The sequence below is a fragment of the Mastigoproctus giganteus genome, chromosome 4 (assembly GCF_048544385.1).
Source record: "Mastigoproctus giganteus isolate SK-2022 chromosome 4, ASM4854438v1, whole genome shotgun sequence".
Taxonomy (NCBI): Eukaryota; Metazoa; Arthropoda; class Arachnida; order Uropygi; family Thelyphonidae; genus Mastigoproctus; species Mastigoproctus giganteus.
In genome coordinates, this window is record NC_143578.1 from 193,082,164 (window position 1) to 193,107,737 (window position 25,574).

A 25,574-nucleotide genomic window follows, 5' to 3' on the forward strand; every position below is an offset into this window, starting at 1 on the left:
TATTTCGGAAGAATGGAGGGGTGAAGTGGAAGTGTTTTTTTTTTTTTTTTTTTTGGCTGATGCTGCATAAGCTTGCTTTCTTTCATCATATGCCTCTACTAATGCTAATTCTCCCTTACCTTAATTTTTAATCCCCCCCCCCACACAGATCCAATTTACCATAGAATTAGAGGTAGTACCATCATATTCAGCAAAGGAAGACAATAACCTTCCTTTTCTGGATAGGCTGAAGTTTCAAGGCATGTGGGCTCATGCCTTGAAACTTCAGTTTTCAGGAACCCTGTGTATGCAAGCCATTTTACCGAGTCCACATATGCTACTTGGCATGTATGGAGTCCTGTTCAGGTGTGGTGCCATTCCAGTTTCGTGGTACATAGGGATACTGAAATTACTAAATGAAGGACAGATTTAATGAAGTGTGGATACCCTTCTCAAGTTTTGGATAGGCTTGAGCTACAGGTGCATGATGTCACATTGCATCTCCCACTATCTGGGTGTTTCCAACTCTCTTGCTGGGGTTGTACCAATAGTTCCATATTAGATGACACTATTCCCTGGCAGGAAGTTGCAAACTTTCATTGGCAATGTAAAAATTCCTGTCCTCTTTGCCCATGCAAAGTGATTTTGATTTATTATATAAATCATCATTTTTCTCTTTCTTGGTGATTCCTTTCTACTTCTCTCTCTCTCAGGGTAATTCTTTTTTTTTTTTTTTTTTGGCTGGTATAGCATAAGCCTCTGGCTTCCTTGTACCACATGGCTAATAATAATGATAATAATAATAAAGTGCCCAGATTGTGCAGTATGTTGCATTGTTCTGGATGAAGATAGGAAGACTGCATTCACAAGCATGAGGAGTCTATAAGCACTGCCAATTTTGCTTGCTCCCCTGTTGCTGAGCATTACTGGACTGGGTAGCATGTTAAGCTTGGTCCTTGCAGTGACTTTAAGATTATGGCTTGTTCACACAATTTCCATTTTTTGTCATGACTTGGGTCACTCCATGCTGTTACAGCAGACCCCAATTTTAACCTCAATAAGTGTATCCACTACATTATAGCATCTACTATCCAACAGTTTGATGAGCACTGGTGCACTTGGAATATTGTTGCCAATAATGTCATACATCATTGCCACATTCTTAGAGTTTTTATTATTATTATTTTTTCAGTAATATTGTGTCCTGGTTTACTTGTTGTTTATGAAGTATTGTGCCATTCACTAGCTTAGCTGACAAAGATGCACCCACCCTGAGAGCATCTCTTTTACGTTTGTGATTTTAACTTATTTTATCCTCTCTTATGGACTATGATTTTAATTGTTTTACTCTTTGTTTTTTTTATCTCTATATTTTTTATTATCTTTAGTATATTGACTGCAATTTTTAATTTATTTTTACTTATTTTTTATTTGCTTATTTTAATAAAGTTCACTAATTTATGATCCTGGATGCACAAGGTCTTATTTTTAACTTGTTTGTGTTTTACACAAAATAATGTTTTCCACAATTGCATTAAAGATGTTATGTAAGGATTACTTATATTTTAAATAAATGTAAAGCAGTATTAATTTTGTATTTCATAGTACTTTTCAGATGCAAAGAAGTTTTACAGTCTTCCATTCCATTATCAGAAGTCTGAAGGAGGCAGCCATTTTAAGCCATGTCTAAAATCTATGTTGTCTCCAGAAACATTTCAGGATAGAGTTGCCTTTATTACAGGTGGTGGAACTGGACTTGGCAAAGGAATGGCTTCATTATTATCATCTTTAGGAGCCAAAGTAGCAATAGTTAGCAGGTTCGTAAGATTTTTCATGTGTGTGTAATATTTTATATTTTTAAATGATAATAGTTATATAAGTTTGTCTTTAATTCAGGAGTATCCAAATGTAGCTTGAGGGTCAAATGCAGCTAGTGAAATAATTGTTCAGCTTGCAGTTTTTTTTATTTTTTTTTTTAATTAAAACCCCAAAGATGAAAGGTATTAGAACCTTTAGTACTGTGCATGGGTGGAAGGGTTGAGAAGACAGGAGATACCTGGTGATATGAGACTTGAATTTCTATAGATGTAATTTTCAGAAAATACATGTGAGAAAAGTTGTTCCAGAAGCTGAAAGGATTAAAGATAAAGAAGAAAAGTTGGTTCTGTGAGTTTGAAGTTGGACAATAAATGGTTGCTGCACATGTTCAGACTGGTTTAGAAAAGAGAAAGGGAATCTTAGAAGCCAATGCCAATTCAGAAGAACAGCGACCAGGGAAGTATATATAGAAAAGACATGCAGCAGAAGCAGAATGTTTATGCCACAGAGTGTGAAGAGACTGTAAGAGATGGGTCATTAATTTACCTAATTGCTCTCTTGAATGGAGAGGTTTTGGGTGCACCATCCCAGATGTGGGGACAATATTCTATGGTAGGGTGGATTTTAGATTTGTATAGAGTGAGCAGTTTTTTAGAAAAAAAGTAATGCAATAGAGATATGCAATTTTGTCTAGGGATCTGTGTCATCAAAGGTAAACATAGGAGCAGAAGACTCCTTTTTGTGAGATAAGACAGGACTGCATTTTAAAAGGAATGAAATTAGCTAAATTACCTTGCCCCATTGAATTACCTCAAGATCAGCATTTAGGCAAAATGGTAGTGGATATTCGAAATAATGAAGCTGTTTGTGCAGAGCAAGGGTTCTCAAACTAGAAGGTGGAATGAAATGTGCTGTCATCAGAACTATGGGTAAGGTTTCCACTCAGTGGAAGAAGACCATTACAAGAAGAAAAGAGTGGGAGAAAGAATTGATCTTTGAGGAATACCAATATTAGTGGAAAAGTTAGAAAACAGAGAGCTATCTACCATCACCTGCCATGAACAGTTAGAGAAAAATTGTACAATCAATTGTGCCGACCGGGCTAGCCGGGTGGGTAAAGTACCTGCCTGGCAACCCAAAGGTCGCGGGTTCGATTCCCGCCTCGGGCTTGGATCAAAGTACTGCAAAAACCTTGGGAGGTGCATTATGGCCACAGAAGCCTATGCGCCAACAACTACCAAAAAAAAAAAAAAAAATCAATTGCAAACAACAGTCGGCCCTCCATAAGATGGAGGCTTGTTTAGAAGACCTTTATGCCAAACACAATCAAAAGCCTTAGGAACATCAAGAGCAACTGCTTAAGTTTCACCAAACAATTTCCATTGAATTTATCCATAAATGGGTAACATAAGCGAATATATCACCAGTGGATCGACACTGATGGAATCTATATTGGCGATCACTGATCAGATGGAAGGTTTCAGGGTAGCTTAGAAGTTGGTGGTTAAATTACTTCGAAAAGTAGAGGTAAGTGCAATGGGATAATAATTGGATTGGATATTTGTTACCCTTTTTAGGAACTGGCAATTCCTGCTCACCACTGTTATGCTTTTCTGAACAAGTTTTAATTCTTTTTGTATGTACTGTATTTATTCAAAACATTAATTTAGAAGTCTTTTCAAGAATGATTAAAAAATGGAAGCCTGTTTCAACAAAGATGGAAGCCTGTTTCAACAATCAGTTACCCACTGGTTGAAAGCAAACTTCTGCACAATAGTCCTGCAACCAGCCTTCTAGCAGCTCAGACTACACACATGGGGTATAATGCTATCAGCATTGAGCATATTCAATCCATTCAAAGGCTTAAATACCTTAATCAGATTTCCTCTCTTAGGTACCTGGTCTCCAGATGCTGCAATTTGCAGAACTGATGCTTTTCTTGGTAGGAGTGCCCATTTGTTCCCCTCACTAATCTAGTTGCTATTCTCTGCATTTGTTCTAGCAGATCCTTATCCTTTCTGAAATGAGGCTTCCTGCATGTAACTACTGTAATGGGAAGGGCTTTTGCTTTCATAAGGGTGACTAGAGTGGTCACAGACAGTTTTAAATTCTATGCAATGTGACTAACTGGTGATGTTACCAGCAGAAAACTCTAAATGGGAAGTAATCAGAGAGACTACTAGGATCTTCATACCAATGAAGAAATACTGTTAAAGGCTGAGACCTAAATGGAGGTCAAATGAACTAATGAGACGTGGCAGAGAATAAAAATGCATGGGATGAATATAAATTATCAGGTGATATAGATGCCTTAAATAGTTATAAATTACTCTGCAATAAAGTCACAAAGGAGGCTAGGCAAGCTAAGGCAGATTACAGATGTCTCTGGCAAAGAATGCAGAGAAAAGCAGACCTCTTTCCCTGTGTTAAGAGTAGAAGGAAAGGGTTGAACCATTGGTCCACTTGATATCGAGAGTTTAACTGTTGTTGATCCTGCTCAGGTTGCTGACAAATTGAATAGATATTTTGCATCTACATTTCAAACATGAGGAATTCTTTAGAGAAGAGGATGCCAGAAATTTATAAAACTCAAACAGAGAGCTAAATGATTTTGTGATAACCGAGAGAAAAGTAGAAAGGAAATTGTTGAAGCTAAACACAAAAAAAGCACCTGGGATGGGTGGGAACTATCCAATTATATTAAGGGAGGCAGCAAAGGAGGTAAGAAAACTCTTAGTCATAATTACGAGAGCACCTTTGGATTCAGGAGAGGTCCCTTTTGACTGGAGATGTGTAAATGTATCTCCAATTCATAAAGGGGATCAAAGGTGACATTAGTAATTACAGATCTGTTACCTTAACTTCTGTTCCTGGAAAACTAATGGAATGGAATCACTGGTTAAAGTAATGCAGGACCTTCTAGACAGGAATGTAATTTTACAGCAGTCATGGCAACAATTTGTTAAGAAGCCATGTTATCTGACCAATCTGATTAGATGCTGTGATGCAATAACAGAGGAACTGGATGCAAAAAATAATTTTGACATATTCTTAGATTTCATTAAAGCTTTTGATGTTGTTTCACATAAAACACCACTGTACAAATTGGAGCAGTATGGGCTTAAGGGCAAGTTATGGCTGTGGATAAAGGGATGATTGAGTGGGAGAAGATGGAGAGTGGTTATTAATGGACACTGCTCTTGAAATTTTATCCATCATGGTGCAGCACAAGGAACTGCCTAAACTGATTACCATAACTTCGATATTGCAGCACAAGGAACTGCAGAGTGCAGAATAAAGAACTGCATTGTAACCAATTACCACCTGTTATCAATATGCACAGCACAATGAATTGTATATCCTATGACAACTGTTCATCCTACAGACACAGCACCATGAGCTACATCCATATGAATTCATGATCCAAATATTACTATCAGTTCACAACACCATGAAATGTGTGTTGAAGGAACTGTAATCCACCATATATTCTTCTACATTCATTGCCATATATTATAATCTGCACCATACACATTAAGATGCTTTTTCTTTCCAGTGGTGTTTTCCCACAAAGTTCTTGTGCCATTCAACTTTTTAGTTAGCATAGGCAATCTTTAGTAATTAAACCAAGCTGTTACTGGAAGCCTTCAAATAATCTTCCATTTCAGATCATATCTATATACTAGCCGGAGCTAGAATGGGCACACAGGACAGGAGGGGTGGAGGGGTTATACTCTTATTCAAGAAGCACATAAAATCTAATAAAGGAAAATAATGGAGTCACTCTAGACAGGACTAAAGTTATACTTACTTCAATCACAGCATGGGTTTGTTAAGGGGAGATCTTTTCTGACCAATATGATTGGATATTATGATGCAGTGACAAAGGAACTGGATGCAAAAAAACAATTTGATATCATATACTTAAATGTTAGGAAAGCTTTTGATACTTTTGCATATAAAAAAAAAAACTGCTGAAAAATTGGAGCCGTGTGGCATTGAGGGAAAGTTATTGCTTTGCATAAAGGGATGGCTAAGTGGGAGAAGACAGAGTGATTATCAATGGACACTGCTCTTTGAGGACTAATGTTATTAGAGTTCTAAAGGGTTTGGTGCTGGGCCCATTGTTGATTTCTGTATTTATTTATGAAGGTATATCAGGCTTAATGTCTAAGTTTGAAGATGATACAAAGGTTGGCAGAGTGGTGGTTAATGACAGTAATGAAGGTATGCTGCTGCAGCAACATCTATAAAAATTAGGCAGATTAGTTGAGAGATGGAAATTGAAGTTTAACATTGACAAATACAAGATATGATATTCAGGATAGTGGAAAATGAAAAAGGACCTGGGGATAGTTGTATAGTCAGATATGAAGTTCTCTGAGTAGTGCAGACAGGCTGCCAGAACAGCTAATAGGGTTTTGTCAAATGTATATAGGAATTTTTCCAGCAAGGATAGGAATGTGTTTATCCCATTGTATAAGGAAATGGTTAGGCCACATCTTGAGTACTATATACAAGTCTGAGGGTCTCATTTTTGGAAGGATGTAGAGCTGATGGAATGAATACAGAAAAAATAGACATGATGGGAGGTAGGGGAGGAGTTATCCACTTGGTTAAGAAGCACATTGATTATTAAATAGTACAACAGGAATTAAAGGCTAATGTTCCTTCAGTTCACATATATTTGTATGATTTAAATTTTGTTGTTGTTTTTTTTTTTTTTGCAGAAAAATAGAAGTACTGCAAAAGGCTGCAGAGGAAATATCAAGTGAAACAAAAAATAAGGTTTGTATCAGAGCTGAAATTTAGCTATAATTTTTTTTTGTTTTATATTTTTAATGGTTTTTGCATGTGCATATTATATCTGTCCACTTGGTGATGTTACGTTAATCTAACTTACTGATTGACTGTTTTCTAAGAAACTGCACTGATATGAGAAAGAGAGAGAGAGAGAGAGATGCTATTGATTTTGAAATATGCTTTCTGTAGCTTTTTAATGGAGTCATTTCATGCAGTTATTCTCTTTAATTTGCTTTCATAAGGATGCCTTTTATTCTTTTAGTAATATTGGTGGATTCTGAATCAAATGAAATTTTTATTGAATGACTAAACTTTTATATACTAAACATAAAAAAAAATCATCGAAAATCACTTGTAAAATTTTTACTGATGTGAAGTAATGTGAATTATCATATCTGCAGTATTAAACCTTATTCTTCACAATTCAGTTTTCAAGAGCAGGTACATTATTAAAACTGTCTTTAAATGAAGTTTTAAAAGTGAAATTCTAGGGACTTTTTTATTTTATTTTGATCAATGAATGCAGCATTTCATATTACACAGTCATCTATATTCATCACATTCCACATTTTATATACCACACACATGCAGTGGACACAAAATGAGGAGTTTGAATTAATGAAAAAGAAATGAGTGTGGAGTTATTGTTGATTGAAAATTTGATTTGATTTTTTGGTTAATATTTACAAGTGGGTACCCCTACTGTGGATTTTTCTGAAGGCATGTCTTTATGCGGCATTTGACAAGCATCACTCCTAACTGGACACATGATGTCACGTGACAGAGAGAAATGACTAAAGTGAGCCTTGCATTTGCAAGCTGGTCATGTGATATACATACTGAGATAACTGCCTAGACTGCACCTTGCCTCATTAGCATTAGTAAAGACACATGATGCAAGAAAGCAAGCTTATGTAGCAACAGCCAGAAAAAGAAAAACAAATCTTCTGATTTCACCCATCCACTCGTTCCAAATGTTTGTCTAGTTCTGCTTTGAATCTATTTAAGCTATCAACTTCTACAACGACTGATGGAAGTTTTTTCCAGCAAAAAACCACACACTGGCTAAAGGCAAACTTCCACACATCTATCCTACAACCATCTTTCCTCAATTTGAATGCCCTCTCAGGTGATTATTCTGAGCAAGAGGAAGAATCCCATCAGCATTGAGCATGCTCAAACCATTCAAGACTTTATACACCTCAATCAGATTACCTCCAGTCTCCAGACACTGTAATTTACAAGGCTTAAGCCTTTCTTTGTAAGAGCAACCCTTTGTTCCATTCACTAATCTTGTTGCCCTTCTCTGCACTCGCTCCAGCAGCTCTACATCCTTCCTAAAATGAGACCTCCAGACCTGTGTACAGTACTCAAAGTGTGGCCTGACCATTGCCTTATACAAGGGGATAATCACCTCCTTATCCCTGCTAGAAAAATTCCTGTATATCATTGACAAGACACCATGAGCTACTCTTGCAGACCATCTGCACTGCTCAGAAAACTTCATATCTGCCTGCACAATTACCCCCAGGTCCTTTTCATTCTCTACCATTGTCAGTAGTACCACAAAGGTGATACGTTACTCTTTGGTTACTGCTTCCCATATGTAGTACTTTTCATTTGTCAATGTTAAACTTCAGTTGCCACCTCTCAACCCATCTACTCAACTTTTCTAGATCCTGTTGCAGCAGTGTACTGTCATTAGTGTCAGTAACAAACCTGCCAACCTTCATATCATCTGCAAACTTGGTCATTAAGCCTGATATACCATCATCAATATCATTAATAAATACAGAAAACAACAATGGATGCAACATTGAACCCTGAGGGACTCCACTAATAACATTATCCACGAAGAGCAGGAGCAGTGTTCATTGATTACCACTCTCTGTCTTCTCCCACTGAACCATTGCTGAATTTACTGAATTTGCCTCCAATGCCACACTGCTCCAATTTGTGCAGCAGTCTTCCATGTGCAACAGTATCAAAATCCTTTCTAAGATCTAAATACAGGTAACCCTCATATAACACGGTTATTAAGCTCCTGTAAAATGTCGTGTTGTGCGAAACCGTGTTATATGGGACTAAGAAAAAGTATAAAAAGGTCGGTTACATTCCAAAAGCTAACAAAAATACACTATTTTGTTAACAAAACTAACAAAAATTCACCATTCTAGATTTCGTGTAACTTCTGCTCTCTTTAAAAAATCAGTAATCTGGGTGTGTTTGCTTTTGCTTGATAAATCTGTGAATTTCATTGCATGGAACTAAGCATTTTTGAAGGTCCCTTTTGAACTTTGGGCTCCTTTCATTCAAGAATCTGTATTCAAAAAATAAGATTCTAATTGCTCGGCTAACTTTGTGCCTTCTGCTATGCTTTTTAGTGTAAAATTTGGAAGTTCAGAATTTTCATCTGCAATACTATCATCTGAATTGATTTGATTTTACCTCTGATGCCATTTGCACCAAATCCACTAAGCTGGATTCTTTTTCTACCAGTAATTCTTGTTCTTCAGTAATCATATATACAGTATTTTTTATTTTTTTAGGAGCATTGGCAACTAAGGCCATGTTACTCTGTGTATATTGTCTATAAATTGTGTGTGTGTGTGTGTGTGTGTGTGTGTGTGTGTGTGTGTGTGTGTGTGTGTGTGTGTGTGTGTGTGTGTGTCCTGAGGTTGATTTTCTGTTTTGCTGGACAAGAAACCTGGGTTGCCAGGAGAAAAAATCATGCTACCCGAGCCCGACTAACTCGGCCATGTTGTGAAAAAGACCCAAAAAATCCCCCCCTTCATTGACAGGATTCGAATTCTATAATTCTGGTCTTTTCCAGCTCGTGTGAGCAGGAGGAGGACAGTTCTATAAACTGTGCTACCCACGAGGGCCTCAATGGTCATATCATCAAAACCTTCCCATTCTACCGACGTAGCAAGTTCTACTATCTCACCGATTCCATTTTTGCCTATTTGATCATATTTCCTGAATGAACTGACTCTGGCCATACATTTTTCCACACGCATTTAACGTTGATGGTTTTACTTCTTTCTGCGATAAAGCTATGATTCTGATACACTCCAAAATTGAGAAATGTTTCCATGCCTCCATTACTTCAATAGATTCAGAATCAATTTTTTCCAAAATCCATTGTAATGATTTTCTGATGGAATGAATTTTAAAGGTGGATATAAGCCTTTATCTAATGGCTGAATGAAAGAAGTTGTATTAACCGAGTACAACTGTGGCCGTAGGAACATAACTTCAACATTTGGATGACTTAAATCTTTTGGATGGCCTGGTGTGTTATCCAATAGTAATAAAACTTTGAAATCTAGATTTTTCAACAAGTACAAGTTCAATAGCACAGAATGTATAGCTCAACAAAATAAATTCAATAGCTCAACAAAATAAAATACAGTGATTTCTCAAATTTTTTTTTTTTTTTTTTTTTTTGTTGACTAGCAAGTCAACAGCGTGGATTCAAAAAGAGTGGAAACATTGAAAAATTACATTCAACATAATAGCAGGGTTTTCCCTGCACAAACATACCCTGTTATGTAAGATTACTGAAATTCTCTGTGTTAGAGCGAAACCGTGTTATATAAGTACCATGTTGTGCAAGGATTGCTGCAATTTATCAATCATGTTAGAGCAAAACTGTGTTGCAGAAGTACCGTATTATTAAGGGGTTTCCTGTATACGATATCACAGTTATTCCCTGCATCCAGTTCCTTTGTGACCACATCATAGTATCCAATCAAATTGGTCAGAAGACTTTCCCCTTAACAAAACCATGCTGTGTCCAAGCTAGAACTGAAGTCTTGTCTAGATGATCCAGCAGTGCTTCTTTAACCAGTGCCTCTTCCCTGGAACAGAAGTTAAACTAACAGGTCTGTAATTACTTGTCGCCCTTTGTGAATTGGGATCACATTTACACATCTCCAGTCCATGGGTACCTCCCCCGAGTTCAAGGAAGCTCTCATAATTATGGCTAAGGGTTTGCTTACTTCCTTTGCTGCCTCCTTTAATATAACTGGATAGATTCCATCCACCCCAGGTGCCTTCTTTATCTTCAACAATTTCTCCTCCACTTTGCTCTCAGTTATTACAAAATAATCTAGCTCACTGCCAGAGTTTAATTCACCTCTGGCATTCCCCTCGCTGAATAACTCCTCATGTGTGAATGTAGATGCAAAATACTGATTTAGTTTGTTAGCTACCTGAGTAGAATCATCAACAGTTGAACCATCGATATCAAGTGGACCAATCTGATTCATTCCCTTCCTTCTAAAGTTTACATAAGTAAAGAACTCTTTGCTGTTTTTCTTTGCATCCTTTGCCAAAGATTTCTCGTAATCTGCCTTTGCCTGCCTAACCTCCTTTGTGACTTGGTCGCAGACCAGCTTATATCTATCATAGGGATCCATGTCACCCATTAATTTATATGTATCCCATGCATTTTTCTTCTCTGCCACATGTCTCATTAGTTCATTTGACATCCAATTTTTTAGTTGGTATGAAAAGTGTACTTTTCATACCAACTAAGAAAAGTGTAACTTTTCTTAGTTGGTATGAAAAGTGTAGTAGCTTCCAAGATTAATTCATTGAATGCTTCCCATTTTGAATTTGCTGTTGGTAACATCATCAGTTGGTCTCACCATATAGAATTTAAATACTGTCTCAGAATTTAAATACTGTCTCATCAGCACACTGTGATCACTGCCACCTGGTGGCAGTGATCACAGTGTGCTGAAGTGAGATTTATGTGTTTCTTAACTAATAGCATAACCCCACCTCCCTTCCTATCCTGTCTATCCTTCCTGTGCACATTGTACTCCCCAAATTCCATTTCTGCATTCCTTATATCTGTGTGACAATATCTGCGTTTGATCTTTTGACCAACACCTCAAGTTTATCAAATTTATTTACCAAACTCCTAGCATTGGAGTACACACAAGTATACATGCACCTGTTCCTATTCTTAGCTACCCTAACACAGCCCATGTGTTTACTTGTACTGCAGTGACTCCCAGCAGTCTCTGAAATCCCCTGCATCTTGTTTTCCAGACTGCTGCTCATTCCAATAGAAGCAGAATCACTTTTACCTCTGCCAGCAGCCACTGTTAATTTATTAGTCCATGTATCCCCCCAAGCTAGCAGTTTTCTGACCCACCTAACACTGCCTTGATAGCATCAGCAAATATTTTTGCACCCTTTCTATTTAAGTGTATCCCCTCCCTATAGAAGCAGTCTCTCCTGTTAACAAGCACAGACCAGGCTGAGAAAAATTCTACCCTTTGAGCCTTGCACAATCTTTCCAGGGGCCGAATTGATCGACAAAGCTCGCATCATATACTCCCTCCTATTGTGTCTGGGCAGAATTGCAGACACTTTCAAATTCAACCCTAATTCACGGCTTTTTTTCAACAGTGACCTGTACTTGTTAAGTAATTCCGTGGGTCTCCTATTGTTAATATCATTAGTGCCAATGTGTACAACAATATCACCTTTTCTGCTCTTAAAATATTATATCTGTTGTACAACGTCACAATTGGGGGGGCCCAACAACAAACTTGTTGGGCCCAATTGTGATGTCAATTTTGATCCTTTGAGGGCATCCACCCTGTCCTTCAAGCTCTCATATAGGCCCATAACAATGCTGAGTTGCTGCCTGATTTCCTCATACTCCTTACATCCTGCATGCACAAAGACATTCCCCTTGACAATATCATGTCCTGTCTCTGATTGCTCCACAAACATTAAACAAGCAGTACATTTTAAAAGGGGCTGTGATTCAGAGGACAACTGCTCCCCTCAGTTCTTCCCTGAGTCACAGCACTCCCATTAGCTTGAGTTTTTTGCTTTGCTGCTCTAGTGTGAGTCATGTTTTTGATTCAATTTCAATACAAAATTATAACCCTAAACTTATATCCCAATGCAGATACCGGTGGTTTGTGTTAGAGTGAATGCAATCTTTCCACTGACTAAAGCCGGCAAGTTTGCATTAGAGTATACCGAAACACAGAGTATCCTTTTATAAACATTTTGAAGATGCAAACGAATGCATAGAGAGTGAATGCTGTCTTAGTACTGGTTTAAAATCAGGAAATGAGTTCCCCTCCCCGCTTCCTTGGTGCTTTTAAAATCTAGAAATGAGTTCTCCCCCCTCGATGTTTTTTTTTAGAGAAACATGTTTCCCTTCAAACTATTTTCCCAATTCCCAATCCCAGCACCAAGGGAAGGAGGGGGAGAAACTTGTTTCCTGATTTTAAACCAGCACTAAGGGAGGGGGGGAACTCATTTTCCAATTTTAAGCCAGTGCCAAGATAGCATTCACTCTCTCTGCATTTGTTTGCATCTACAAAATGTTTCGAAAAGGGTACCCCACGTTTCAAGTATACTCTAATGCAAATTTGCAGGCTTTAGTCGGTGGAAAGATGGCATTCACTCTAACGCAAACCACCAGTAATTACGTAAGGCAGTTTTCCTAGCTTGCAATGGTTAGTCTTAGGCCGTTTATCCTCTCCTTGCCACTGTTTTAAAATCAGAAAAAGAGTTTGAGATTTTAAACAGCGGAAGGGGGGGATAAACACCCTAACTAAAACTAGCCATAGAAGGTTAGGCATGTCAATCACTTGCAACGCTCAATCGGAAGGGGTACAAGATTGTAAAGACTAACCAAAACTTTAGATTAGGGTGCCGCTGGGCATGGCCAATGAATGGTCGAAGTAAAGCAAGTGATTGCTCCTCCTGTCACGTTACAAGTTACAGGGAAAGGCCACATGACCAATAGAAGGTCACATGACAGACCTGAACTGACAAAAATGGTTGCAATTAGAAGCAAAAAAACAATGGAGCAAAATGAAATAAAAAAAAATAAAAAATTTCTGGGGACTTCTGCTAATATTCCAAATTAACAAGTCTTACAATTACTGCTGCTAAACAATTCAAATCTTCAAGAAACCACATCAACATAAAAAATCAAACAAACAAAAACACTCACCTGATCAGTGGGATTCCCTCAACCACTGACCTCGCTTGCCAGCTTGTATACTTCTCTAAAGGCACTGAGAAAGACATCAAGTTGCTACTGCTGGATTGGCTTTATTTAAAATGAAAGTCTATTAAGAAACCCACACATTCTTTTGTTAATGTAACATAACCTTTTTTCATTAGACAAAAATGAAAGTCTATTAAAAATGTGACACTTTCCTTGTAAGTGTTTCTTTGCTTCTAATTGCAACTATTTTTCTTCAGTTCAGGTCCATCACATCGCCTTTCCCTGTAATTTGTCATGTGACACGAGAAGGGGAGAAGCAATCATATCCTTCACTTTGACTTCATTGGCAATGCACAGTGGCACCCCTATTCTAAAGTTCAGCCAAAAAAAAAAAAAAACCACTTTATTTTGTTTTATTTTATTTAATTATTTATGATATTTTAATGGAGTATCAGAATTTGTTCTTTTATATTTGCATATATATATATTCAAAATCCTGTAGGAAAGTAGGGCAATTTCCTACAAATAAATCATCTGTATATGAAAGTTTCTGTTCAGCTTTCATCTGTATAGAAAGTTTCTATTCAGTCATATCATTGCCAACAAAGGTTGGCAATGATATGACTAGCAGGACTGCATAGGACTTCCCATTGTTTGTTGGTAGACAGTATTACCATCAAAAATTAAGTTGTTGGAAATACAAAGGCTGATCAAATTATTCCAATATCCTGGATTACAACTTATTATATGTTTATATTTATTGTACAGGTTGTTTAAGACAGATTTCAAATTAGTTTGATTAATAATGGTGAGAAGAGGTATGTATATTAAATATAGTAATATGGTTTTTCATTATATGTTTATATTTATTGACTGTGGAAATCAAACGTTTGTATATGTGATATATTGCCTTTACATAAGACATCTAATACAGGTAAATTGAGGTGCCTCTGTAGCCAGGTGGGCAGGAGCGGCAGTGCGTAGCACACGCTTCTTGATTAGACCAGGGTTCGAGCCCGTGACTACCAAATACAGAGGATGCGGAAAGGTCAGGGAATGACCACTGCATATCCCTGGAGCAATATGGCCTTAGTTGCTAATGCTCCTAAAAACCAAATAATAACAACAACAGGTAAATTGTTGATAATAATCCTACTGTCAGGTAGGATATTTATTATAGATTTGAGTAACTGTTCCATGGCTTTGCCAGGTTTGTGTGCATAGCTGTTTCTGCATGAAGTAATAAATCTGAAGCCAGTAGGATTCTTATGAAATTTTGGTATGAAATATATGTGGGGAAATTTATAATTATTAATATTAAGCATTAATTTCTTGTTGAAGGTTATTAACTTCTTTGTTATAGTATTGCTGTTATTGGTTATAGGCCTGTATGTTTCACTTGAATTAAGTTCCGTATTTAAAGTATGGAAGTAAAATGATTTGCATATGAAAGCATAATTGTTGGACGCTTTGTCAACTCGTGTAATAATAAACTGGTTTTGCAGTTCTGATAATTGCTGTTTAATTTTGATTAATAATCCATAGGAGATTAAAGCCTTATATTTATTGATTAAACCTGCAAACACAGTGTTTATCCAAATTTGGTATGCTTCTATTGGTGTGTTGTATTTGTAAGCTACCATGAAGCAGTAACTAAGGTCCTGATATATTTGATTTTTGACTGTAGCACGATTGAATTTTGTACATAATCTGAATTTATATCCATAAGAAAGAATACTTCTGGGCTCCGTGTAAGGTTTGACCTCTAAGTTTTACCAGTAATTGTGTATCCATAATGGGCATTGACATAGGGCTGTAGATTAGCCTGGTGACATGTACAACTGTTAGTATCTGGGTCAAATTTATCCATGTTGGTAGCTAAAGATTTGTAGTTGCAGGCTATGAGTCCGAAGAGTTTTGCATATCTGTACCTGGCTTTGATATGGATATTTTGGCTGCTGGTTGGAAGGAGGTCATTATATGAATTAATGCATTGGTTTATCTTCATGTGGTGCATGGTATGAAATTTGATGGTAGATTGCTCCTTATTCATATTCTTGTTCAAAGAATTTAGCTTAAATTTGCAGATATCGTTTAATTGGTAGAACAGGTGTTTTGATTTGAATTCAGATTTACAGATGAGATTACAGACCTCTGTAAGGTCAGCCATGAGATATATACATCAGCTTTCACACTCTTTCCCCACTTTTATTCACTTCGTTATCTCAGTAATTTACACTGCTCTGAGTATATCTCATGTTTGAATCAGAAGCCCTTGCTGAACTGTTGCATTTCCCTTGGTTTTGGCGGCTGACTCCTGAAGAAAACTCCAAAATCATCGTAATTGCAACAGTAAGTAACTTCACATTACTAATTTAAATTTTCTTTACAGGTACTTTCTTGCAATTTTACTATGGATTCAACAGATAGTTCTTTAGACTACTCTTCACCCTATACATTTGGTTCTATATATTTTTATCTATATATATATATTTCTTTTTTTTTTTTTTCCAAGTACTTGATTTTAGCAATCACACTGCAATTTTTATTGGTTTGTCTTCCTGTTTCGCAGAATGAAAAATCCAAATTTCCTAAAGGAACTTTGCCATGCAACCAATGCCTAAGACAGATGGGCATGGTCTTTTCCCATGTTACGACAAAAGACCAATAGAATTCCTCTCATCTTGATGCAGTCTAAGCACAAATTTTCCACACACTGTGTGGAAGGGTAGTGATTGTGATCACTGTTCAGAAAATCTTTCTATGCTGATCAGAGTTTTTAATTTACAGTTGGTAATTTAAGAATTATTTTTATGTTACTATAGTTATATTTGTGATATAATTTTAATAAAAGATTTCTTGCTTTTTTTTATTTTTATATTTTAAAATTTAGCAATGGTTCGTTCTACCTTACCTTCTCTCCTTTTGATAAGGTGGTGCCAATCTCTGCTGATGTGAGAAAGCCTGATTCTGTTAAGGATGCAGTTGACAAGTGCGAATCTGAGCTGGGGCTTCCAACCCTCATTATTAATAATGCTGCAGGAAATTTTATTTCACCGACTGAAAGACTCTCACCTAATGCATGGAAAACAATAATTGACATAGTTCTTAATGGTACTGCTCTTGTTACACTTGACATCGGAAAAAGACTAATTAAAACAAAACAAGGTAATTAGTAACTTTACAATGAATCAAACATATAAGTAACACCTAAATACAATTTTACAAGAAATGATTACCTGTGATATTATTTGCATTTATTACCTAGTGTATACTATCATTCTAAATTATCTAGTTAAACTTCCTTTTTAAATAACTCACTCTAAAAATATGCATTATGTGCATTATTATGTGTTCATTAAGAAAATTAAAATAATAATTAAAACAAGATATTTTGTTAATAACAAAATGAACATTTCCCATTTTGAAGTGCATTTTAAGCTGGAAATGTTGCCTCTTTAGAAAAAAAAAAAAAAAAAAAAAAGGTGGGGGGGTGGCGGAATATACATAACCTACAAAGCAAATTAAGAAGAATTAACCTTTATATTACAATATAAATTTGCAAGAAATGAACCACTTTATTTTTAATAATGGAAACTTCATTTTCAATTGCCAAATGAAAGCATTTTCAAGAGAAAAATTTATATAAATATAAAGATTTAGTCTTTTTAATTCTTAATTATTCTTGACAGATAAGCACAGCAGATTCTCTTTTTAAAAAGTTACAATTGTGGTATGAAATAAATTTCAAAATGGGGAATGCTAATTTAGATATTAATATATTGTTTTTATTATTATTTTAATTCTTTTCTAATCATCATATAATTAAGCAGACTTTTGAAGTGAGGTACTTAAAAAAGAAGTTAGACTAGATTATTTAGAATAACAATATATAAAACTAGAGCTTGTTTCAACTGTAAGTGAAAAGTAATAAATGCAAATAAAAAAAAGTAAAAATAAACTTAATGAATTAAACTATATATGATAAATGTGAGTATTGGTGGATTGGGAAGTCAGTGGCTATCAAATGTATACTTTTTTGCTGTAGATATAAAAACATTTCCATCAGATTTTTCTGCTCTTAGTTGACTCTGATGAAATCAATGACTTTAATAATTTTAATCATTTTTATAAATTTTTGAACGAAAAAAGTAAAAAAGGCACCCCCAGGTGTTTCTTTTAATTTTTGTTCACTGATTTCTCCTCCACTTTCCTTTCACTTATCACAAAATCATTCAGCTTCCCCACCAAAATTTGAGTCACTTCTGGCATCTCAATCCCTAAAAAATTCCGCATGTGTGAATGTAGGTGCAAAATGCACATTTTGTCTGCAACCTGAGCAGGATCATCAACAGTTAATCTGTTCATATCTAGAAAACCAATGTGATTCAAACCCTTCTACTGTTTATGTAAGTAAAGAAGTCTTTGTTGCTTTTCTTTGCTAGAGATTGCTTGTAATTGGCCTTAGCTTGTCTAACCTTGTTTGAACTTTAGTGGAGACTAGGTTATATCTGTTGTAGGCATCTGTATTACCTGAATTTTTATGCATCCCATGCATTTTTCTTCACTGCCACGAGTCTCATCAGTTCGTCTGACATCCATGTAGGTCTGTGCCTTGAACTGTCTCCTTTAGTTGGTATAAAAAGTTTAGTAGCTTTTACTGTAACATTCCTAAATGCTTCCCCGTTTAAAATTTGCTGTTGGTAACTTCATCGGTTGGTCTCCCCTGCATAGAATTTAAAAACTACCTTAGACCACTGTAGTGACCTTTATGAAAACAAAAGCCCTTGCCTTGGACAGTAGTTACACCTTTAAGTAAATAATCATTATGCCTTTAAGTAATGACTATGATGAATATAACATATAGAGTGAAGTTATAATCATCATAGTCATTAGTCCTATAATACACTCCTACCCTCATTTTTGTTTTCCTAGTGCTTATGTTACGTCAAAGTGACTCAACATAGCACTGGCCACCCAAGTTCACTTGTTACACTGACTTAGTTTTTATGTGCTTCTTAGCTAAGGACATAACCCTCCCCCATCCTGTATGTTTTTTCTGTATACAGTGTACTACTTCCCATATACAAATTCTGAATCCTGTTTATCTGAGTGATACTATGTTTCTGATATCCTCACAATGTCTGCATTTGATGATTACTTTAAATTCATCAAATTTCTTTACTATGCTCTTAGCAGTAGTGTGCATACAAATATACCTTCAACTGTTTTTACTCTTAGAAATCCAAACAGCCTATGTATTTGCTTATTCCCAAAGGATTCCCCAGCAGTCTGTGACAACCTCAATCGTCCTTGAGGTTGTAACAGACATTCTCTCAGATATGCCAGACAAGCTGTACTTGCAACCTGGGAGTCTAAAATGCTGGTGGAACTGATATTCGGGTGACACTCAAGTCAAGTGGACCCAATTTCGGCGAAGTCCGGACGGTCTGTGACAGCCAAATCCTCTGCTTGCACCTTCACGATGGTAGGACTGTTAGTAATCCTGGGTATAACCTCCATGCATAAGTGCGTGGTGGGTGACACCCAGGTGTGAACCAACGTAAGCAGGGGTCGAGGTGTGGCGACCACACCACATGGAGGAATGCCGCCCCTCTATGTTACCAGGCAGTACTAGGTGGTAGATGACTCTCATCAACCGGTGCAATATTGGAGGCTTGAAGTGGTGAAACTGATGTTTAGTCTTTAGAGCTAAGTTCCGGTCAACCCTTCTCCATCTCTTCCATCATGCAGTATGTTTGATGACTTTTGAGGTTATGATGAACATAACCTCTTTCAAAACAGTCCGAACACATGCAGCCACCAGCCAACATCCATTTACTGTCCAACTTCTAACTCACAGAACGAACTTTTCATCTTCCTCGTTTATTCATTCAACTGCTGTTTTCTGGAACAACCTTCTTTCATACGTATTTCCTGAAAATTACAGTCTATAGAAGTTCAAGTCCAATGTCAACAAATATCTTCTTTCGTCTTCTCATCCTTCAACCCAAGGACGGTACTAAGTACTATAGGTTCTAATACCTCTTGTGTTTGGGGTAAAAAAAAAAAAAAAAAAAAAAAAAGTCTTCAGATCTCCAACATCCTGCTTTTCAGGCTGCTGCATCTTGTAATAGAAGCAGTGCAATGATCACTTTTGCTGCTGCGTGCAGGTACTGTTAATCTGTGTATATTTCCCCCCCCCCCCAGGCTAGCAGTTTTACCACCCACCAAGCAATGTCTCAATGGCATCAGCATCCTGTGGTCAGAATCAGCTTGTTGATGCAAGAGGCCAACAGAGGCTGATAAGACTTGTGTAAGGCAACAGAAAGACTATAGTGAATCAAGTAACAACTCAGTACAATAGTGGAAACCAAAGAGACATCTCATTGTGTCTTCTCACAGATGGGGTATCACATCTTTATGACCGAACTGAGGCCCACTCCTGTCAGCAAAAAACAGGAAGGCACATACTGCTCAGGAACTCTACATCAGACAGTGGAGATTGAAATAATGTTGCCTGGTTTCTGCTGTTTTACACTGAGTGGACAGAAATCATGGAATACCTACCTCGTAATGGGTAGGCCCACCTTTCGCCTGGATAAGGGCAGTCACACAGTGAGGCATTGTCCACTAGTTCACAAGAGCATTCCACAGGTATGCCTGCTGCACCATTGTTCATAATTTCATCATATTCCTCGGTGGAGGATCCAAAGCTCGAACAGACCTTTCCACAGCATCCCAAAGATGCTCCACAGGATTCATGTCTGGTGAACAGGGTGGCCATTCCACGGTGGTAAATTCTGTGGAATGCTCTTCAAACCATGTTCTAGTCACCACGGCTCTATGGTCTTGGTGGAGACCTTTCTGGCACCTCCCAAGTTGTCTGCGGTGAATTGTTGTTATGCAATTTCACGACACAATGGCAATTATGGCCAATATGTGTCTGTCAGAGTCACTACGTTTATTTTAATGATTTATGGATATATCAAAGTGTATTTATTATTCCAAGATCTTTAATATATATAAAGAGCTCACTTAGGTTTGCTTTGTCACCAAGTATATGAAAGAGGGTTAGAGGAGCTTGCAAGTTTGCGAATGGTTGGAAGGAAGTGGTTTGAATGGCTGAATAGGATGGACAATCAATCAGGATGTGTCTTACTGTAAGTTGTATCTGACAGACAGAGCAGAGTGGGGAGGATCTTCTCTTAGAAGTAAGTGTTTGTGAGTGAGGAAGTTATGCCCAATGTGCAGTCTTGTCAATATAACTTCTTCTTGTCTATTTGTACATGAGCTAGAACGCCATGAACATAGATCTTTTTTTTTTATATGGAGTTTATTGCATGGTTGGTCTCTCCAAAGTTGTTTCCAAATGGAAGTATATTTGGTACGAAATACATCCCTATAATCTTTAAATGGTACAAACTGAAAGTTATCATGGTCTGCATGATTATTTCCTGGGATTCCAACATTGCTGGGAATCCAACAGATAGACACTTGTTTTCTTGCTTTATGCAAAACTCTGAGTTGTTTTTTAAGATGCTGAATCAAGAAATTTGAGGAATATTTGCTATTCTGTAGGGCCGCTACTGCATTAAGGCAGTCAGTATAGATTACAGCAGGTAGAAGTTGGTGCTCGGTAATATCATCTAGTGCTAGTTTAATAGCATATAATTCTGCTGTGAAAATACTGCAAACACGAGGCAAGGAGACAGATATTTTTTTTTTTTTTTTTTTTTGATAGTTGTTGGCGCATCGGCTTCTGTGGCCATAATGCACCTCCCAAGGTTTTTTCAGTACTTTGATCCAAGCCCGAGGCGGGAATCGAACCCGCGACCTTTGGGTTGCCAGGCAGGCACTTTACCCACCCGGCTAGCCCGGTCGGCGGAGACAGATATAGTATATAGTATAATATACTATATCTGTCTCCTTGCCTAGAACTACTGCGGCACCTTCTGAGTTATTCAATTTTGATCCATCCGTGTAAATCTGATGATAGTTTCTATTTTCAAAACTGTGCAGTGCATGGAGCTTCTGTATAACGATTGGAGAGATCTCTTTTTTATTCCTGTTTGTAAGATGTGAAATGAACAAAGGCACAGTCGGCATCAAGGAGGTTCTGAGTTTATATCTACTGCAGAAATGTGCTGGAAATGTATTTCCCAAACTCGAGCTAAGTGTTTGTGAGGCCCATAGCTGATGCCGTCTCCGTCGGTTGCGATCTCCTTGGAGTCGGGTTGCTTGGGAGTGCAGCCCTAAGTGGGTGGTAAACTCCACCTAAGGCTAAATACGGCCGTGAGACCGATAGCAAACAAGTACCGTGAGGGAAAGTTGCAAAGAACTTTGAAGAGAGAGTTCAAGAGTACGCGAAACCGCTCAGAGGCAAACGGGTGGGCCCTCGAAAGCCTTGCAATCATAATTACTATGAGTAATTATGATTGCAAGCCAAGTGAAAATTTGGCTTGCAGTCATAGTTACTCGTCCATAGTGGATTGTGAATAATGGACCAATTTGGATGTGATGGCTGACTGTATATTTTTGCCGCATACATACACAGTAGATAATCTTGTTGAAAGTGCAGTGGAGGTTGCGATGCATCCGCATACAAACTGTGAATTGGTGAAGTTCTAAAGGTTCCTAGAGCTATACGGAGAGCATTATGGTGAATGGTATCTAGGTGATGTAACATGCTCCTTCTTGAAGCATATACAAGATCCATAATCCAAACAAGATCTAATCAAAGTTTTATATAATTGTAGTAATGTGTACCTGTCAGCTCTCCAGGCCATTGGGGATACTGTGCACAAGATTTTAAGGTTTGAGAGGCAACTAGTTCAAAGTCCTAGTATATGTTTGAGGTGTACTGATTGAGGTGTATAAAGCCTTGAATGGTTGCTCAATGAGCATGCTCCATCAGCATTGAGCATGCTCAATGCTGATGGGATTCTTCCTCTTGTTCAGAATAATTACCTGAGAGGGCATAAATTCAAATTGAGGAAAGACAGATGTAGGATAGATGTGCGGAAGTTTGCCTTTAGCCAGCAGGTAGTTGGTTGGTGGAACAAACTTACATCCTTCGTTGTGGAAGTTGATAGCCTAAATAAATTTAAGGCTGAACTGGACAGGTATTTGGAGCAACCGGAGGGTTGAAATGGGAGCGTTTTTTTTTATTTGGCCGATGCTGCATTAAGTATGCTTTCTTGCATCATATGCCTTTACTAATGCTATGTGTATGAAAGTTTAGTTTTCTATATAATGTTAAGCCTAAGAAGGAGAAATTTTGAACAACAGGTAGATCTAATCTTTACCATTCCTAAAAGAGGAATTACTTAAAATCATTACAAAATTGCCTAATAGTGCACCAGGTCCCGATGGCATATATTATACTATGATACAACACCTAAACTCTGATTGTCTGGATATCCTACTAGCTCTATATAATAGAATTTTTCTGAACAACCTGTATCCATCCATATGGCGGCATGCAATTGTCCTTGCATTTCCCAAACACGGATTAGATCTAAATTAGATCTGGATTAGATCCAAATAATAATATCATAAATAGTGATAGACTGATGTATTGCTTATGAATAGAATATCATTTGTGTTAAGCCTGTTATGATAGTTGTTGTGACTTGAAAGAGAGAACAAGAATGTGACCGAGAAAGATATCATGTTTTTTATCATGATAAGAACTTTAATTAGTAAGTGATAGTTTTTTAGCATTAGCATTAGTAGAGGTACATGATGCAAGAAAGCAAGCTTATACAGCATCAGCCAAAAAACAAACAAAAAAAACCCCTTCCCATTTCACTGATCCATTCGTTCCAAATGTTTGTCTAGTTCAGCGGTTCCCAACCTTTTTTTTTTTTTTTCGTGAACCCCTTTCAACATAATATATTTAATGCAAATCACTAAGCCTATATTCTCTGAAATCGTATAATTTTCTGAATTTTTATTATAAAATATTTCCAGTACTAAGTTTTTATAAAATACAAGGCGTAATAATAAAAATTATTATTAAGTATTATTTATATTTTGTAAAGCAGTGATTATTCAGTCCAAAGTAGATTTCGAACAGGCTAAGAGTAGAAAACTTGCTTCTTGTCCAAATGGTAGCTGAGGATTCTGGTCTCTTGCGAAACCTATTGGCCACAATTTTTGCCCATCTCTATTCCCACCTCTGTCAAAACTGGATGGTTGTGATGCCACATCAGTCAAAGATAAAGCTGACCTGCTAGCATCCTATTTTTCTTCCAACTCATGTATTGATGATCTTGGTAAATCACCTCAAACCATTTCCAGTACACTCCATTCAGTGCCTCCTGTGGTCATCCGTCAAAAGGATATCAGAATGATTTTGGATGAATCTGATGATAAGAAAGCTTCAGGTCCTGATAGTATTTCTGCACTTGTTCTCAAAACCTGTGCCCCTGAACCTACTCCTGTTTTGTGTCATCTTTTTTCACTTTCTTATTCCAAAGGTGTTTTTCCTTCTTGGAAATTTGCTCATATCCAGCCAGTTCCTAAAAAGCATGAAAAATCCCTTCCATCCAATTATCATTCCATTGCGATTACTTCTACTCCTTCTAAAGTAATGGAGAAATCAATTAACCACCAACTCTTAAACTATCTGGAAATCTTTCATCTGATCAACGATCGCCAGTATAGATTCCATCAGTGTCGTTTCACTGGTGATATTCTGGCTTATACTGCCCTACCATTAATATCTGGACACCCCTCCATGGATGGGGAAACAGGTCCTATTCATGAAACACGTGACAGAACCTGCTATAAATATGTACACTGGGCTTCGAACAGACAATTGCAAAAGTGGGCATGCAAGTATACATGTTCAACCTAATTGATCAACTCATCAAATGCTAGACATCGATTAACATGGTGTAAGGAGCACAAATCCTGGACTATAGAGCAGTGGAAAGCAGTCCTATAGACAGATGAGTTGAGGTTTGCACTCTACCAGTCTGATAGCCATTCCTGCGTGTGGCAAATGCCAGGGGAACATGTCCTTCCTGATTGTATCCTCTATCCAATATTATGGCAATACTTCTGGGAAGATCCATACTGTATCAGCAAGACAACGCGCCATGCCATACTGCTCGGGTTGTAACAGAGTGGTTTGAGGAATGGGTGTGGAAAAGTTGGATTGGACAGCCCAGAGTCTTGATCTGAACCCTATCAAGCATCTTTGGGATGTATTGGATCATTGGGTACGTGCACGTTGAGATTGCCCAAAGAACAAGGCCGAACTGGTGGCTGTGTTAAAGGCCGAGTGGAGGAACATATCACCTGACATTTATAAAATGCTGGTTGAGAGTTATGCCCCAAAGATTGAAGGCCGTCATAAAAGCAAAAGGCTTCAACACAAAATATTAAACGATACAATAAAAGCTCTTTTTTTTTTTGTCTAAAGGCTGGTGTCTGGATATTAATAGTAGAGCAGTGTATGTTACCCATCTATGGAAAAATTTAATGGAAAAGTTTGGTGAAATTTAAGCCATTGCTCTTGACTTTTCAAAGGCTTTTGATCGTGTTTGGCATAAAGGCCTTCTAAATAAAATTCCATCCTTTGGTTTGCCATTGTTCTTTGTATTTGGGTATCCAGTTTTCTCTCTGACCACTCACTACGGGTGATGGCAGATGGCTCTGTCTTCTAACTTCTCTATTAATGCTGGTGTTCCCCAATGTTCAGTTCTTTCTCTCACTCTTTTCCTCTTGTATATATTAATGACCTTCTTCCATTGACCGTAAATCCTATCCATAGTTTTGCTGACTATAGCACATAATATACCTATGTCATTTCACCTTCCACTTTGAGAAACCTTGCCCTGCTGAAACAGCCTCAACTTCTCGAGTATCCACTGCCAAATCCTTAACTGCTAATCTCCAGTTAATTCTCCCGTGGGGCAAAGATAACTTAATTTGAATCCTTTTAAAACTCAGTCTCGCAAAAAAG

General features: G+C 37.3%; 1 protein-coding gene across 1 annotated transcript in view; it reads left to right on the top strand.

Moving 5' to 3' along the window:
• Positions 1-25,574, top strand: part of LOC150087291 (2,4-dienoyl-CoA reductase [(3E)-enoyl-CoA-producing], mitochondrial-like) — a 75,612-nt gene that overhangs the window by 14,025 nt on the left and 36,013 nt on the right. Inside the window, exons 2-4 of the mRNA XM_090371958.1 lie at positions 1,585-1,796; positions 6,528-6,585; positions 16,531-16,765. Of these exons, the coding sequence (XP_090228084.1) occupies positions 1,585-1,796; positions 6,528-6,585; positions 16,531-16,765 (505 nt within the window). The remainder of the gene's footprint in view (positions 1-1,584; positions 1,797-6,527; positions 6,586-16,530; positions 16,766-25,574) is intronic.